This window comes from Choristoneura fumiferana, chromosome 11 (genome assembly GCF_025370935.1).
Source record: "Choristoneura fumiferana chromosome 11, NRCan_CFum_1, whole genome shotgun sequence".
In the NCBI taxonomy this organism is placed as follows: Eukaryota; Metazoa; Arthropoda; class Insecta; order Lepidoptera; family Tortricidae; genus Choristoneura; species Choristoneura fumiferana.
In genome coordinates, this window is record NC_133482.1 from 8,536,494 (window position 1) to 8,553,356 (window position 16,863).

At 38.2% G+C, this 16,863-nt stretch overlaps 1 protein-coding gene across 1 annotated transcript; it reads right to left on the minus strand.

The window, feature by feature from the left end:
* Positions 1–34: 34 nt before the first annotated feature.
* On the minus strand, positions 35–16,655 carry tst (superkiller complex helicase subunit twister). The gene is made up of 21 exons (XM_074094405.1): positions 16,438–16,655; positions 16,158–16,331; positions 15,086–15,344; positions 14,068–14,250; positions 12,995–13,284; positions 12,480–12,592; positions 11,589–11,820; positions 10,886–11,069; positions 10,373–10,510; positions 9,915–10,029; positions 8,784–8,910; positions 7,781–7,885; positions 6,639–6,795; positions 5,930–6,074; positions 5,154–5,476; positions 4,339–4,467; positions 3,040–3,172; positions 2,406–2,580; positions 1,409–1,852; positions 1,088–1,238; positions 35–243 (listed from the first exon to the last, which is right to left on the minus strand). The coding sequence occupies exons 1-21, from the start codon at positions 16,474–16,476 to the stop codon at positions 101–103; spliced, it is 3,759 nt and encodes a 1,252-aa protein (XP_073950506.1). The 5' UTR covers positions 16,477–16,655; the 3' UTR covers positions 35–100.
* Positions 16,656–16,863: the final 208 nt, after the last annotated feature.

A 16,863-nucleotide genomic window follows, 5' to 3' on the forward strand; every position in this document is an offset into this window, starting at 1 on the left:
GTAAAACTAGCTACTAATAAAATAAAAGTCAAAATTCAGTATAGAAACCTTTATAAAATCTAATTAATTTCTCTTATGACCCAAAAATTATATGATTAAACTATACAGATTCTTTCTGGGTGGTGTAAAGACTCGCCGCAAAGACGATGTCTCGCTTGATCGCTGACGAAGCTTCCACCATCTTGGCTTGGAGCTTGGGGTCCCCAATTACCACTGCTGCATCCTTCACGTCTATGAGCAACTGTAAAAAAAAAACATTTCTGTAATACAGGCGTTTTCAACCTTTTGGTTTTAACGGCACACTTTTCATTCATCCAAGTTTCACGGCACACTAGTAAAAATAGCCAAGTGCGAGTCGGACTTGCAAGTAGAGTACCTAAAGGGTTCCGTACAGTATACTCATAATATGTGTAACATAACGGATAGCGGATGCTTATTAATAGGGTCTCGTTGACACCTTTTGTACGAATCGCATACACTTGAAAACCTCTGCTGTAATAGAACAAAAGCGAATAAATCAACCCCGTTAAATGTAATTAGGCGAAATGCTTGGCTTACTAGCCAATATGTGATTCATGCATTTCATTTTAGTAATTATGTATCTGCTTCATAGTAGTTTTAATCAAAATACTGTATACTTTATAATAGAATTTACTTTCGGTGCAAATGGATATTAACCACTTGAATGACCATTATGATTTTGGAACTAAATTTATTTTCGTTGTAAATTAATTATTAAACCCGAATGGAATATTCCATTTGCACCGAATGACAGTAAATCGTTAATAGCATAGTGACGTGTGGTGCCATTACCGCAACTATCATAAGTCACGACTCATATTTTTTCTGTGCCCTTAATGTAAGTTTTCGGTTACAAAATACGTCTCGATCGCGTTCGCGTTAAAATCTCAATTTGTATGGAAACACGAACATCGCAAACGCTCCGCTAGAGGCGCTGTTCGTGTTTCCATACAAATTGAGATTTTAACGATTTTTTGTAATAAACTTACACTAGGGGTACTGTTCCAAATTGTATTTTAAAAGCTTCTAAGCCTTTGTTTTTTTTGTAGTAAAAAAATGTATATATCTAACAGTTGCTGTATACATCTAACAATGATGCCTTCCTGCACGTCAGTGAGATCCATGATTTCGGCAAAGGGCTTTTCAAGCGCCCATTCGTAGACCACTTTGACCAAACCGAAATTGAGTCTCTCTGCTTGGCCTTCAAATTGACCCACCTGGAAAATAGAGTTGTTTGAAATATAACTGAAAAAAGTTGAAGGCGGATGAAAGTGGAGCCAAACATTTCCTTAATATAAAAACCGGCCAAGAGCGTGTCGGACACGCCCGAAATAGGATTCCGTAGTCATTGCGAAAAACTAATCAAATCATCGATATAAACACTTACCAAATACTTCGACTCCACAGACGTCAACTCCTGGTCGATCTGCTCAATAGCCTTCACCCCTTGCGCCAGTTTGTCAGTCAGCACCGGCTCTATAGAAGTCCTGGCTTGGAACACAAAACAACTGAGCAGCGCCGCTATTTCCGCCGGCGTTTTATCCGTAAACACGTTTCGAAACACCAATTCAGCTATAATAAGTTCATTGGTCCCCATACCGCAGGCGACTCTGCCTTTCAAGATGACACTGTCGTGTTCGTCGATGTAGCTTAACTCTCTTAAAACCATAAGGCGTCTTTGGTAGTCCGGGTAGAGAGCTAAGTTTTCGAATGAGAGCAGACGACGATATTTGTCTCGTTTGCGTTCAGTCTGTTTTCTTTCATAGACTATTGCGAATTCGGATTTAAAGTTCGCTATGTCTGTAGATTTTTCGAGGGTCGCTAGCTCGTTCTGAAATTGTAAAGAATGATTGTGGACAATGAAATGATAGCCAAATCAAAACGTATTGTTAAGATTTCAGCAACCTATACTAAGAATTGGTGACACCAAAACTTATCAAAGAAATATGTACCTACAGTCGAGTTGGTAAACCTCTGAGCAAAAACTTGATCAAAAATATCTGTACACGCTTTTACGCCGTTAACAATAGAGTCGTGTTCAGAAATTTAAGAAGTACTTAGCAACAAAAATTCAGATTCTAATTGTATTTAAAGACCAAATGTAGTATCTCCCCCGTAGACACGGACAGCGACTACAACAAGTTAAGAAACGGCCAGGCCATACCGCTGCTTTAAAACGGTGACTTTGAATTTGAATTTGAACTTAGTGGCGCTGGTTTTAGCTGCGTCAGTGACGCTTCACAGCTCTAATACTCCTGTTCATTCTATCCATCAGCTGCAGTATCTCCCCCGTAGGCACGGCCAGCGACTGCGTCAAGTTGACGTGCTTGAGCTTTGTGGCGACATTTTTCACGGCGTCACTAACGCTCAGCTCTTATACTCACCGTTAACCTGCTCATGCTATCCAACAGCTGCAGTATCTCCCCCGTAGACACGGCCAGCGACTGCGTCAAGTTGACGTGCTCGAGCTTGGTGGCGCCGGTTTTGACGGCGTGCGAGACGCGAGCCAACTCTTGTATTGCGCTTGCACAGCTTGATCCGATTGGGGCGTCTTTGAATCTGCGATAAGAAGTTTGCGTTACTGTTTGAGGTCTTCGATTGGCTAAAAAAACATTATCGGGCTATTTTAGAGCTCCTGGTTCTTAATAAAAAATGCGAAAGTTTGTGAGTGTGTAAATAAGTACGTGTTACATTCCCACGCTAAAACAGTTTTATGGATAAGGGTTTCATTTGGAATCGTGATAGCATACCACGAATTTATAGGCTAACTTTTATTAAAAATAAATAATTAATTAATAAATACGATGATTGATGGACGGTCGCCAGTGTTCGGAAATCGTCGTACACAGCCAATTGTCTTTTTCCGAAGACCGATGAGCAATCTTTAAGGCCGGATACTGTCATTTTGTCTGTCTGGCTGTTCGTTAAGGGTATAATCTCCGTACCAGCTGAACCTCGGCTAGTTAATTTTTTATCTTTATCCATTAAAAACTTTACAAACATTTAATGGCAACTTACCGCGGCATCTGTCTTTGCTCCCAGTCCTTTATTATAATACTTGGATCAATTTTAAGATTGGTCTTAGTAACTGCTACTATGTTCTTTGGTGCTAAGCACAAGATGGTGTGGTCCATTGTGCTTTCTTCGGTACCTGTCAAATAAATATACCTACAATATGTGTACACACACACACATATATATATATATTTATTTATATATATATATTTTGTAGGGAGAGGCTACAATCGAGATCTCTCTGCAGGCAGATGTTATGCCTATATATATATATATATATATATATATATATGTTTATTAAGTGTTTTTATTTATATGTTATATACCTATTCCTTTCTTCTCACTGTGCATAAATTACTGTTCGCCTATCTTTAAGTTTTCCTTTCCTGTTTAGGTTAGCTTGAAAAGATCCCTTTTAGGGATAAGTTCGCCTTTGTACTCTTTTGTTTTGTTGTTTTCTTTTTGTATTATTTTTGTGTTTTATGTACAATAAAGTATTTACATACATACATACAAAGGCCTGACTCTTAGAACGCTACAATGAACGACAACTCGCCACTTAAATTCACCAGTTGCACGCAAGCCACCTGATGTCGTCAGTCCACCTAGTGGCAGACCTGCCAACGCTTCGCCTTCCGGTTTGTTATCGCCACTAGACTTTTTCCCCCAACGGTTATCTGATTTTCGTGTGAACTTGCATATTCTTCGAGCTAAGTCGGTTTCAACACCAAACCTTGCTAAATAGTAAATCTAGTTTGTAACTTCCACCATTGCATTTAAATAATTTTTAGGCTATCGGCTATACGTATACTAGTGCATGTGAAACAATCAACGATAAACAACAAAGAGTTCATAAGATTAGAATTTGTAGAGTTAGGGGCTGTTTCACCATCCATTGATTAGTATTAACTGGCGGTTAGGTGTGATGCCGTCTCTATTTATTTTGTTCGAATAGACGGAGACGGCATTACATTTAACCGTCGGTTAATGCTAATCAATGGATGGTGAAACAGCCCCTTAGGCTTTTTAGAGTTTAGCCTAGTATAGTTGGTCCCTATAGAATTAGGTATTGTACAATTAAGGGTTTGTTTCTATATCCTCCTAACACCCAGAGTCCTTTATAAAGAACTTGTTGTCATTTTAAATCAAACTCTATCATAAATGACATAAAGTTTGATGTTTGTAAATCGAAAATTTGACTTGGGCGTTAGGAGGATAAGAGACTTTTAACTCTGAGCGTTATGAGCTTGTGAGTCTTGACAACTGATTTTACAAGAAATGTTTTGGTGGGATGTATATTACCTATGCCGTTGTAGAGAGCAGAGAAGCTTAACATCCTGTACCAGTTTTCATCGATATCGAAGTTGTATTTAGCTGTGTCTTGGACCACCGTGTTCAGAACTAGAACCTTGAATGGAGTTTGACGAGGACCTGAAATTCAAAAGAAATTTGTAACTAAAATAGTTTTCGCCACTATTTCGTTTACGTAAAGTTTTTTACGGCGCGAAAATGAGAACTTTACTTACCAAAATGCTGCGCCCTGCTGTGAGTTTTCAAAAGTACCTATCAGCAGATAGTACAGTCAACTAGATTAATACAGCCGAAGTTACAAAAATATGTACCTACCGATAGGTACGCGACTTTATTGACTTAACATTAAGGTCGTGTGTACATATTTTTGTAACTAGGGCTATATCGGTATCTTTGTAGTTGAATGTGCATAAAAATAGAAGTGTCTCGCATAGTCCCGAAGAAATATATCTCACACTTTTTAAACCCAGCTAAAGACTTGAAATTACGCAGACGTATACTTTGAGCATCATAGAGGTGCACTATAGCAGGATTTATGGTAATCCCCACCGGATAGGGTACTATCTTTCTTTCACTTATTTACAGGACCATTGAACATAGGCCGGTATAGGTAAAAAACTTAAGAAGATGACGTTTTATATGTAGTAGTGCACAGAATTGTTACGGGTCTTAAGTACATTTTCGAACATGGAACGTCGATTTACCTATACAGACACGTTAATACTACATACAACGGGTAATTTTCTTAAGTTTTTTACTAATAGCAGATATTTATGATCATAATTATGTAAAGTTTGTATACAAACCTGTATTATTCAGATATATCCCAAGTTGATTAATAAAAGGTCCCGCCGATACAATCAAAATCTTTCCCGGCAACAATTCCTTGAGCACCTTAGGCTGGTTCAACAGTATCGGCATGATATCATTCAGCACATCGATATACGTTGCTGCTGTGTCATAGAATACCGCTAATGGCGCCAAGTGTGGAGGCAGCGGTGTACTGCACTTTTCTGTGAATTCCTTTTCCGCGATTTGCAGTTGTTTCTTGTAGCTGTCCGATTTCAGTATTTGGTCGAACTCACGGAATGAACGTTGCATCATACCTTCGACGGACACTGTGGCCACTCTGAAATATATACGATAACATTTTAGTTACAATTGTATCTATCTTATATGATTTTTATGGGAGTCATGTATTTTAATGTATAGACAGGTATAACACTGCAGCTGTTTGAAAAAATTGTAAATTTTGCCGCTAAAAAATCTAGTGTGAATATATTCAATTTATACTATTAGCATGCTTAGGAGATGGGCCATGAAGGAATTGCCTTAAAACTGACAATTCCTAACTTTTAGTTGATTTGTACGACACAAAATGATACTTTTAATAAGTAACTCAGGAGACGTTACCATGGCCACAAGCTACACTAAAAAATTTATTGACCCACCCTATACAAAATTACATAATGCACAGGATGGCCGTAGTATTAGACACAGTAAAAACCGTGTATGATCCAAGTCAGCAAAAAAAAAAGTTACATTATAGAAAATAAAAATAGAAAATATTTTTAAAACATACCGCAAGAGACTCAGTATCATAGCATAGGTGAGTCTAAACTGGGACGACAGTTTCTGCGGTATGCCCAGCATCATGCCTTTAAGCTTCACCTGGTCGGGAACTCCGTCTTTACATAGAATAATCACCGTGCCCGTATCATCGAGACCTGGTGAACACGATATTTACTATTTAGCGTCACTTTAATGTAAGTAAACAACTAAATATTAGTGTTAAGGAATTCTAAATGAAAATTGTTATATGATGAATATTAGAGCGTTTTGACCGCTTGGTTAAACGTTATTACCACAAGGGAAAGACAAGTAGCAAGAATTTTGATCACGATAGGTTTACCATCGATATTGTCTATAAAAAATAATCTCGAGCATCATCTCTTTTGAAATACTCATCGAAACGGTTATGAATAAAAAAAAACCCCAAAATCGCCAAAAAAAAAAAAATTACTAGCAAAAATTATCACAAAAAAAAAATTTCATGATTTTCAAAAATTATGTAACTATGACTATGTAACTATGATTTGTTTTTGTGATGTAACTGATGTTTGATTATAGAGACCCACCTCGGCCAAATATATCTTTAAACCTTAGTACCATGTCACTGTATGTCTTATGGCGATTTTATACAAAAGTTCAAACACGTAGTGGTGGAAGTGGCATATCTTTGACCTTTAATTTTGCAAAACTTTTTCTTCTTTTCCGCATTAGTCACTAACCTCGCCTCCCTGCGCGTCCCGCCATCTGAATATACTCTGCCGGCGCCAATATCCGCCTCTCGACGCCATCAAACTTGGTGATCTCGTCGAACACCACTGTTCGAGCCGGCATGTTCACGCCCATCGCAAACGTTTCTGTCGCGAACAGGATCTTGACCTTTTGGATAAAAAAAAAATTAACACCCTTTTTGATAAAAGTACTGTATTCGGTCGGTCGACGGAAAAACCAATGAGGATCAACAAAAATGACTGACCTTTCAGAAATTAAATGAGAAATAGATTTATTTGCGTAACAGTTTGTACTCGTATTATGTTGTGTGTAATGTAATGTTTTTTTTTTCTTTTTTTTTTTCGACCGGATGTCAAACGACAAGTGGTTCTCTTGATGGTAAGAAATCACCACCGCCCATAAACATCTTTAACACCAGAGGTATTGCAGATGCGTTGCCAACCTAGAGGTCTAAGATGGGATACTTCAGGTGCCAGTAATTTCAGAGTATGTGTGTGTCTGTTTTTTTTTTGTTACTGGACTTGGGTTTAGTGTTGATCATTATCTGCTAACGGGAGCTCTCCCGGCTTTCCAGCAAATGACTGAAGCAAGACTCTGTCGGTAGATAAGAAACTCTTCCAACCCTCTCCTTCCCGTAATAATCTCTAGGAAGTCGGGGACGTGCAACCGGGTTTTTTTAGGCGGTGAGCGTCTGGTATTGCCTGGGCCCCCACTTCCGCATCCGTAAGGGATTTTTCCTGCACGCGACCATCTTCGTGAGCCGAGTAATTTCTGCTGCATTCGGTTTTATGCAAAAGTCCAGTTCGTGCCGCACGGTGACTCAAAATGAGTCGACTCATTTCCAGCCGCAGTGGCATATAGGTACATTTTGAAACCTAAAATCAAGTAAATAAAAGGAACTTTTCTTTGGTCCTTAACACGGCTCAACCCAAAAAAACTGTATTATTATTACCCTGGACTGAGCTTGAGTGAATGATCTAGCAGATGAATTGTAAATCCGTAATTACACCAAATTCAAAAACAAAAGTTTTTTAAAACATGGACGCTTTTCCGGCGGTTATAAATGGCACTATGATTATTGTACTGGACCAGTATATCCCTATTTTATAGGATGTCAATATTTTATACTTACGTGACCAGACTGGAAAAGCATTTCAACGATTTCTTTGAGAAGTGGCAGAATACCGCTGTGATGAACTCCAATACCATTTTCGAGTACTCTTTGCAATCTGAGCACCTAAAACAATTTTATTCATCTAATTATTATAATTATCTACACTATACGTAAGTTCGTGTATGATTTCGGAGAAAGGGTTCCTTTGTACATTTTTCCAGAGTTGCCAGCAAAGAATAACACCATAGATTTTAGTTTTGAAAATACCTCTTAGAAACACTAGATGTTCGCATTATTTATTACTAAATTACATGTGGTATGTAAGTCAAATATGCTCTAATAAATTCGTAACAAAGTGGTTTCTAAAACTATGACAGTATTTTCTCAACGAATAAAATGTATTTTGTCGCTTATATCAATATTTCGCAACGCGGGCGCACTCGGAAGCGCAGAGCATCGGAAATGGCCGCAATGTTTGAGTAGGTATTTGTAGAGCTCAGTGCATTCTTTCGCATCTAAGCCACGGCACATATTATTTTCAATAGGTACTAGCCACCGAACCCGTTTATCGCGCACCCTCAAGAACAACGATTTTTTTCAGGATAGAAGGTATCGTCTTATTTAGAAGATCAAAAACTTGTAATAGGAATAATGTATTACAAAGTGTCATGGCATTCGGTTCTGTTGTTAAGGCGTGAACGCAGAAAAAGCAAACTCACTTTCGCTTTTATAATAATCGTTAAGATTGCGTCTTAATGCTGCGTTTCCATGAGACATGTGCGAGGATGTGTTTTTTTACCATGAAACAATGGAAACGCTTCATTTACTTATCCTCGCTTAGCATAGCTTTAGTGGAAAAAGCTCGGCGGAGCGAAGATAGGTAAACTTATTTCTCGCAATGCATCCACGCACATCTCTGCGGTGGAAACGTAACCTAATGGTGTCAAATACCCTACATGATAGATATTTGATTTTGAGACACATATTCGAACGAATATTACGTGAAAGGACGTCCACTAACCTGTGGCAACTTTCTATCCGGTTCCTTGAGCCGCTGCAGACATCTTTGGAAGAAGTTTCGAATGTGACCCTTCTCATGAGCCGTTGTCAAGTCCACGGACATCAGATTGTCCGCGTTCTGATCGCACCTGAAAGCGAACGGATTACAATAGTGCATTACTGTAGAGGCTGGCCGAGGCTTGTATAGTGCTTTTCTCAAACATCACATGAAATAAAATAAAAATAACAGAAATTCAGCTGGCGGGACGCTAGTCTCGTCGCCCTGTTGTGTGCGTGCGTATCGCGCTGGCTGCTGACGCGGGACGGGGGCGCGGGCCGTGCTACATCTCGCGTTGAAACAAAAGACGGTCGCGTTGCAGGCCAGCGGCCGGAAAAGTTGTATGAAATCTCTTTGCAGGCCGCCAGAGTGACCGCGCGCCAGCAGCCGAGAAGTAGCGCCTGCAGCGCGATACTTCTCGGTCTATTATTTGTAACACAGCGTCAATATTTCATATCATGTTTGAGAAAAGGTTTGTTGGTTCACCCGCATTCCCTTGCCTAGAGAATTCCTAAAAATTATATCGTGCCCTAAAAGGGTTGTATGAAGAACAGTCGTGCAAAAGTTCATGTATCTGAAATCAGCAGTTGAGTTTCCGGAATTTTACATGTGTACATCCCGATACCGAGGGAATATTGGGATAAGCATTAGATAAATCTAGATCACTGTACAGACGTAGTGAAGAATTCGTTCTCATCGTGAAAATTTGGAATTCACGACTACTTCCGAATGCTGCTGTACCATACGAAACCCGTTTCAATTGCTCTCGAATATGTAACTGCTTATATGTTTGTTTACTTGTATTTTCACCCAAACTGCGTATCCGTACCAAGTTTCAAGTCAATTTCATTAACTGTTGAAGAGTTCCGTCCTGTGGAGACAGTCCTGGCCGGACCACCAGAATTGCACAACTTACAATTAAGTATGCTAAGTTTGCTAACTCATTTATAGCTCAATCAGGAAGTTGTCGAAAATCAGTCAGCAAATTATGAAACCACAACTTACAAACACAACAAACTACGAGTATTTATCAAGTGTATAATACCAATACTAACGTTTCAAGTTAAATAAATAAAAGCTTGCGAAACTAGTTACCTGTTTCTAGATAAAGTGAAGGCAACAACCGGAAGCTTGTCATTTTGTCTCAAATGATCAATAAAGGCCACCCACATAGTTTGTTCTGCTTTTGGATTCATAAACTGTTTGCCGCCTGAAAACCACCAACAAACAGTTAGGGCGTCCATTAATAGTGATTAAACTCTTTGAACGCAGTTTAGTTTATTTTTGAAAATAAAACAATGTTTTCTTTGTAAAATGAGCTAACTAAAGCTAGAAACACACTGACAACGCCCCTCTTTCATGTTAGCTCGAATATTACAACCGGTACCGCCTTGCGCCGCGCCAGCACCGCTCCGCCTCTGTCGTCAGTGTCTCTAGCTTAAAGAATTTCAGGCAATTTACCTTCAGGGCCCATCGATTTTTTCTACCTTGTATATTAACAAAAAACTAAGCATGATCTAAAAAGTAAAAGGCCAAAAAAATGTAAAAGGTACCTTTTGGTCCAAAATGTTTCTTGAAGTCGTTTTCTCTGGCCTTCTTAGCTTCTACGGCATCGTTGTACCCTCTAAGCCTGAAGTTGCCGTCTTGGTCTATCACTAGGAACCTTTCGTTCTTTGATTTACCGCCGGAACCTTGGCAGAACAAGTTTTTTTAAACAAAAGATTGTATGCCATTACAATCATTGTTATTTGCTAATAGCTCTTTACTCAAAGTCAAAATATCTTTATTCAATTTAGGCTATAACAAGCACTTATGAATGTCAAAAAAAACTACCACCGTCATCTCTTTACTATTAAGAAATCCCATTTTCAGAATTTTAAAAGAAAGATTTGAAGTAGTACTTTTACTTTTGAACAAAACAAAATTAAACGGGACCCGGGATTTGGTTGTATTTTTCTTTGATCAAATATGTCTCACGAGAGCCTAAGTAGGTAATATTATTTTCTAAGTTGGTAAGTTATGAATATCAAGTGTCCTCCTTTTGTACTGTTACAGTAATTTCTCACCTGTGTACAAGTAATGGCACAGCGGCACTGGCCGTTTGGGCGTAGAAACGACGTAAACTCTACGCTTCTTTGTACGTCCTACCCAATCAGCGAACTGAAGGGTGTTAGGTACAGTTGCACTCAACATAACTATGCTGACATGCGCGGGAAGCAATATTAAAACTTCTTCCCATACGTGGCCACGCTGAAAAAACAAAACTAGATGAAAACAACGATTTTTTAAGCAACACAACATACCCATTGGGACCGAAAAGTTCTAAGTATTTGAGAGACTACGGAAAGGAAAATGTAACGTATTTCGTTCACCAACCAGATAGAATAGAATATAGAAAACGTTTATTCGCATTTCGCAAATTACATAAACACAAAATAAACAAGTATAAAGTAGGTAAATATTAATGAAAGTATTTGCGAAATCGCGAAACGGTCTCAGCTCAGCATAGTGCTGGCCGTAGAGGCCAACGCTGGTCTTCCGTTGTGCGCAGATGAACGGATGACCTGGTTAAAGCCGCGGGTTTACCGTGGATGCAGGCCGTTTCCAAATGGAAGATTGGATTGGCAATTGGAAGTCTGTGGGGAAGGTCTATGTCCAACAGTGGACGTCCTACGGCGATATGAACTAGAGGTCAGGCCAGGGTTTGGTTGGACTTACTTTGACTATCTTGGGCTCAAAGGTTATCACGGTTTTTTTTAACATGCTCACCTCAGCATTATTAATATAATGCACTTCATCGAAGATTACGAACTCCAAGTCTCTAGTGACGTCAGAGCCGCAGTATAACATGGACCGGAGGATCTCCGTCGTCATAACCAAGCAGGGAGCAGTGGCGTTTATTTGTAAGTCGCCGGTGAGCAGACCTACTTCGCCAAACATTTTGTTGAAATCGTTATACTTCTGGTTAGATAACGCCTTGATGGGAGACGTGTATATCGCTCTGGAAATTTAAATTTAAAACTAAATATTTACCCAATGTTTCACCATCCATTGATTAAATTTATTTGACGGATAAATGTGATGCCGTCTCTGTTTGTTTTGTTCGAATAGACGGAGACACATTAATCCGTCAAATAAATTTAATCAATGGATGGTGAAACAGCCCCTTCATAATAGGTACAGGTGTGCATAATGGTGTTCCATCTTATTTTACCGGAAAACTTCGTATTTATCGTGCTCTCTCTATACCATACCTTTCTGGTTTAACTTTTTATACTATACCTTAATCTTTCTTTTTTTAAAAGCTTTTATAAAATCTTTGTATAGAATCAACAGTGCGTTGGTTTTTACTGTTAGACTGAAACTGAAGTGTAAAATTGATTGAAATAAATATTTAAATACATACTGCATAGAGAAAAGCGTTTTAGAAAGAGACAGATAGATAGTTTTTTCAAAGAGTCACTACAAATTATATTTTCCACCAAGGTGTATATCTATATTTTCATAGTAAAATATATAACAGGATATGGAAAATTCAGGAGTGGTCAAACACCATAATTGTCAGGACGAGGTTTGTAGACAAAAAAAAATCAGTACAAAACTGGGGCCAGCCGGCTGGTATGGTGACAAATTTCATGAAAAATTTAAATTTTCAGTTACCTGGTGCAGTTTCTTCTGGACATTGCGATGGCGTATTCAGCGACCACAGTTTTACCGGCAGACGTGTGCGCAGCGACAAATACATGATGACCTTCTTCCAATTTTAAAATGGCCTGAAATAATGTTTTTTTTTGGTATAGGCACTAACATTCAAAAGAACAAAATAAACAATGCTAACACAAAATGATATTTAGAAGCAAAATTCGTGCATTCGTTAATGAGTAGGTATTTAAAAGTTGTTGGAACAGGAATAAATTTTGCAAGGTTCCTTATTTGTATGGCCAAGGCCCTAGATGTTCTCAAATTGCCAAGGGTAGGGAGTTCTACAACAATGGCGAAACCGCAAACGACCAAAAACAAAGGCGCAGTATTTATGGACAGTTCCATAATTATGCAGTATCCCTTTTGATTTCGTTTGTCAATCAATTATAAAATTATTGTAGGTCTATTTTTGCAGAGTTTTGCTTCAAGTTGTCTTATCTCCAAAATAAATTAGGTTGTTTTGCTTATCATACCTGCTTCTGGAAATTATCTAATTCAAACGGATAAGAATGTGCCATGTCCTTAATCTTCTCTCTAAAGTCAGGCACCGGTAGAGAAACATCAATCATTTCCGCCCACTCGGTGCAAGTAACCCCTGTTCTCGCTGTGGAACTAGTGATGTTCAAAATTGGAATTTCTGGTAACTCTACCGGTGGCTGTATGATTGTGCTCTCAAGGAAGTTATCATTGTCTGTGGTATCTGTTTCCTGTGGCTTTTTTAGTTTGGACTTTGGTTGGGGTTCATCCTCATCTTTCCATAGGCCTGAGAAATTTAAATGCAGATTAGTAGACAAATTAGTAATAATTAGTAGACAAACTAGGCCGTGGTGGCCTAGTGGTTTGACCTGTGGCCTCTCAAGCAGAGGGTCGTGGGTTCAAACCCCGGCTCGCACCTCTGAGTTTTTCGAAATTCATGTGCGGAATTACATTTGAAATTTACCACGAACTTTGCGGTGAAGGAAAACATCGTGCGGAAACCTGCACAAACCTGCGAAGCGATTCAATGGTTCCCAATCCGCACTGGGCCCGCGTGGGAACTATGGCCCAAGCCCTCTTGTTCTGAGAGGAGGCCTGTGTCCACCAGTGGGACGTATTTAGGCTAACATGTTGATGTTGAGTAGACAAATTAACAAAGGGTGTGATTTGATGTCGACCTTAACTTGAAAGAGAAGATTTAAGTTATAATGAACATATAGAAGGAATATTAACTTAATATGTTAATAACAAGACACTAATTTTATAACAACTAGCCTGTTAAAGTTGGATGGATCTTTTTTATTCTCAGGGCTTTAATTGGCTCCAGATAAAATACAAACAAACAAGTTTAAGCTGTATTATTTACATCAGACCTGACACTCATTCATTAAATTGCTTTGCAGGTGTGGGTGTATTTTCAGAAAACTGTCAGTATTGGCGTGCATTGAGTCGGTTCCAGCACGCGCCACCAGCACTAGCGCTGCCTACCCTGCTGTCAACTCAGTGCACGCCGTAGGGTATTGTAATTTTTTATTATGTATTTGAGTTGGCTAATAAAATTATTACTTACCTACTAAATGTGTGTTACTGTCTATAACCTCTTCTAAGTTTATTCTAGCCTGTATATCAATGTCTTCATGGTTTTCATCAGTTTTGGTTTCTTCTTTACTCTGTTCTGGACCATTTAGTACAGTGACTCCGTCTTCAGCAAACAGGACACCTTCTTTGCAGCCAGGAGGTATAGTTAGAAGCTCTGAAAGAATATTATTAGTTACAAAGTTAACAATTAAGCTGTGGAACATGCGGTTGTATTGTTTATTGATTTATTTATCAAGAATATCTTTACCTAATTACCCGACTGCAATTAAATGGCTAGTAAAACGTCTGATAAAAGACATAGATGAGTAAGATTCTTGGTAGCTTTATCATTATCATAATATCAGCCATTGGATGTCCACTGTTGAACATGGCCTCCCCCATAGACCTATAGTGGCTCCATAGACCTTGCTTGGTAGTTTTACACCAAAAACAATATTTATTTCATTACAGACAAAACATTAAAGTAGGTAATAATAGCATTTATTTTTCTCCACTATAATATATATAGTACAGTCAGCAGCAGAAGTGGATGAGCTGTTGTGGTGCTCTAAATTATCTACACACTTTCTTATTACCTTGGCAGCTACTGCTGACAGTACAGGAACTGTGTGAGTGGTGGAGACTGGTGTCTGAACTAAGGGAGCCTGTATGTTGGGTCACCAGGCCTCCGACTCTCAGACTATAACTGCAGCAAATGTTTTAGAACTACTCTAGTGGAAAAGTTAAGTATTAATAAATAAATAAATATAAATATCATGCAACATGATACCAATTGACCTAGTCCCAAACTAAGCAAAGCTTGTACTATGGATACTAGGCAACGGATAAACATACTTAAATACATTTTATACATCAAAGACCTGAGAACAAACATTTATTGTATTAGTCATACAAATATCTGCCTCTGCTAGGAATCGAACCCGGGACCTCAAACTTCATAATCAGGTTCTCTAACCACTTCCTGGCCATCCAGTCAAAATAGAACCTACCTTCACCCAAAAACTTCCCCATTTCTTCATCATCCAGATTAATGTTTATCTCATCATACTGTGCTGCTTCATCCAACATTTTTTGCAGTTCCTCCTCAAAACCTGCAGGTAGGAACGGGCTCTGTGTGGTCGCCCCTCGAGTGGCCAAGCTGGGAGGCAGCGGAGCACGGGACATGGAGAGACTGTCATCATCATCTTCAACGGGTATGCTGATCTCCTCCAAACCAATAATTTCACCTGTCAAAGGGTCTCTGATGACCTGCAAATAAAATGATTCTATTTTTGCCATGTATATAAAATATATTTATTTCATCAATCAATTGTTAAAAGAAGTGCTTTAGAGTTGTAAAATTAAAACATACTAAATTGATTGTGAATATAATTTTACAAATACCTACTGTTTATGTTATAAAATTTTGTATCATGACCAGCTGATAAGTATTTCTCCACTAATTGGAAAATTTTAACAGTCCCCTGTCAACTTTCTCTTCAAATTATGATGAATTGAACAGTAAAACTGGTTTTGCACCATAACTACAGTATTGTGTAGACTTATATAAATTTATGCACAAATGTCAATCTTATCAATTATTTTTATATTAATAATAATCAGGCAACAGGGTACTGTTTTTGTACTCTTGGGACAATGTTTGATTGAAAATGTAAATAAAATGGCATGCATATTTTGAAATACCTACTAGGCACTTTATTATCATCAATGGTGTAGTCACCTATTTAAGTTCAATAGAGAAATCTTGCTAAATTGTAACACATGGCTAATATTATCTAATACTTATCAAGTTCTGGGTTGGGGACATGTCAGGGGACCGTTTTTTGGGGTGTTTGAAAAACTGTAATTAAATAGGTAGTTTTATTTTGGTATAATATCAGACAAGTTAAAAAAAAAACACCACATTTAAAAAAAAAAAACCAAGGACAACGATTTTTCAATTAGTGCAGAAGTGCCCTCAAATTAAATTAGGTTATCACCTGGAGTGTTCAAAGCCGCGACCAATCCTCAAAGGCCGCCACAAAACTAAGAAAAAATAAATTTCCTTCTAAATTTATTTACCTCTAAAGTAGAACTAGGGTCAACATCCTCATCATCGATATTGAATAACGAATCGACGTCGGTCTGCCGGTGCCAGTGAGTCTGCGATCTTTCCCATCTATGAATCGACAATCTTTCCGGTTTCAGCAAATATTCCTTCACTCGTTCATTTAGGTCTTCGAATATAGGCGGCGGCTGAAATATTTTAAAAATAAAATGTAGAAGTTTCGAATAAGAATAAACATATTGCAAATAAAATAAAATTTTTGGGTAAGTCTGTTTCAAACTATGTTATTGTTACCTTGAAGTCTGAAAACTCATCTTCAGAATCTAAAGACATTGTGTTTAATAATCCTTATAAGATTGCAATGTTTAAGTGTATCTGAGTAGATCGGTGTTGAAAAATTATTTACGAACTTAAGGCAAAGCGAGATATACTTCACAGCCCGACTGCTAGCCTACAGCCACATTCAGCTTGCATCAAGCTTGCATACAGCTCAAAGCTACAGCTGGAGTTGGAGCTGTCAGGTTTTATGTCAGTCGTCTGTCACTGTCAGAATGACACTTGTAGGGTCTTACACTGAATCGGTAATTATCGTTAAGCAACATGTAAACGTTATTTATTATTGATATTTAAAAAACGTATAATTATTGGATTAATAAAAAAAAAATAACAGTTAAGTAGCACAAACACCAAAATTAAAGTTTCATGGTTATCATTATTTTG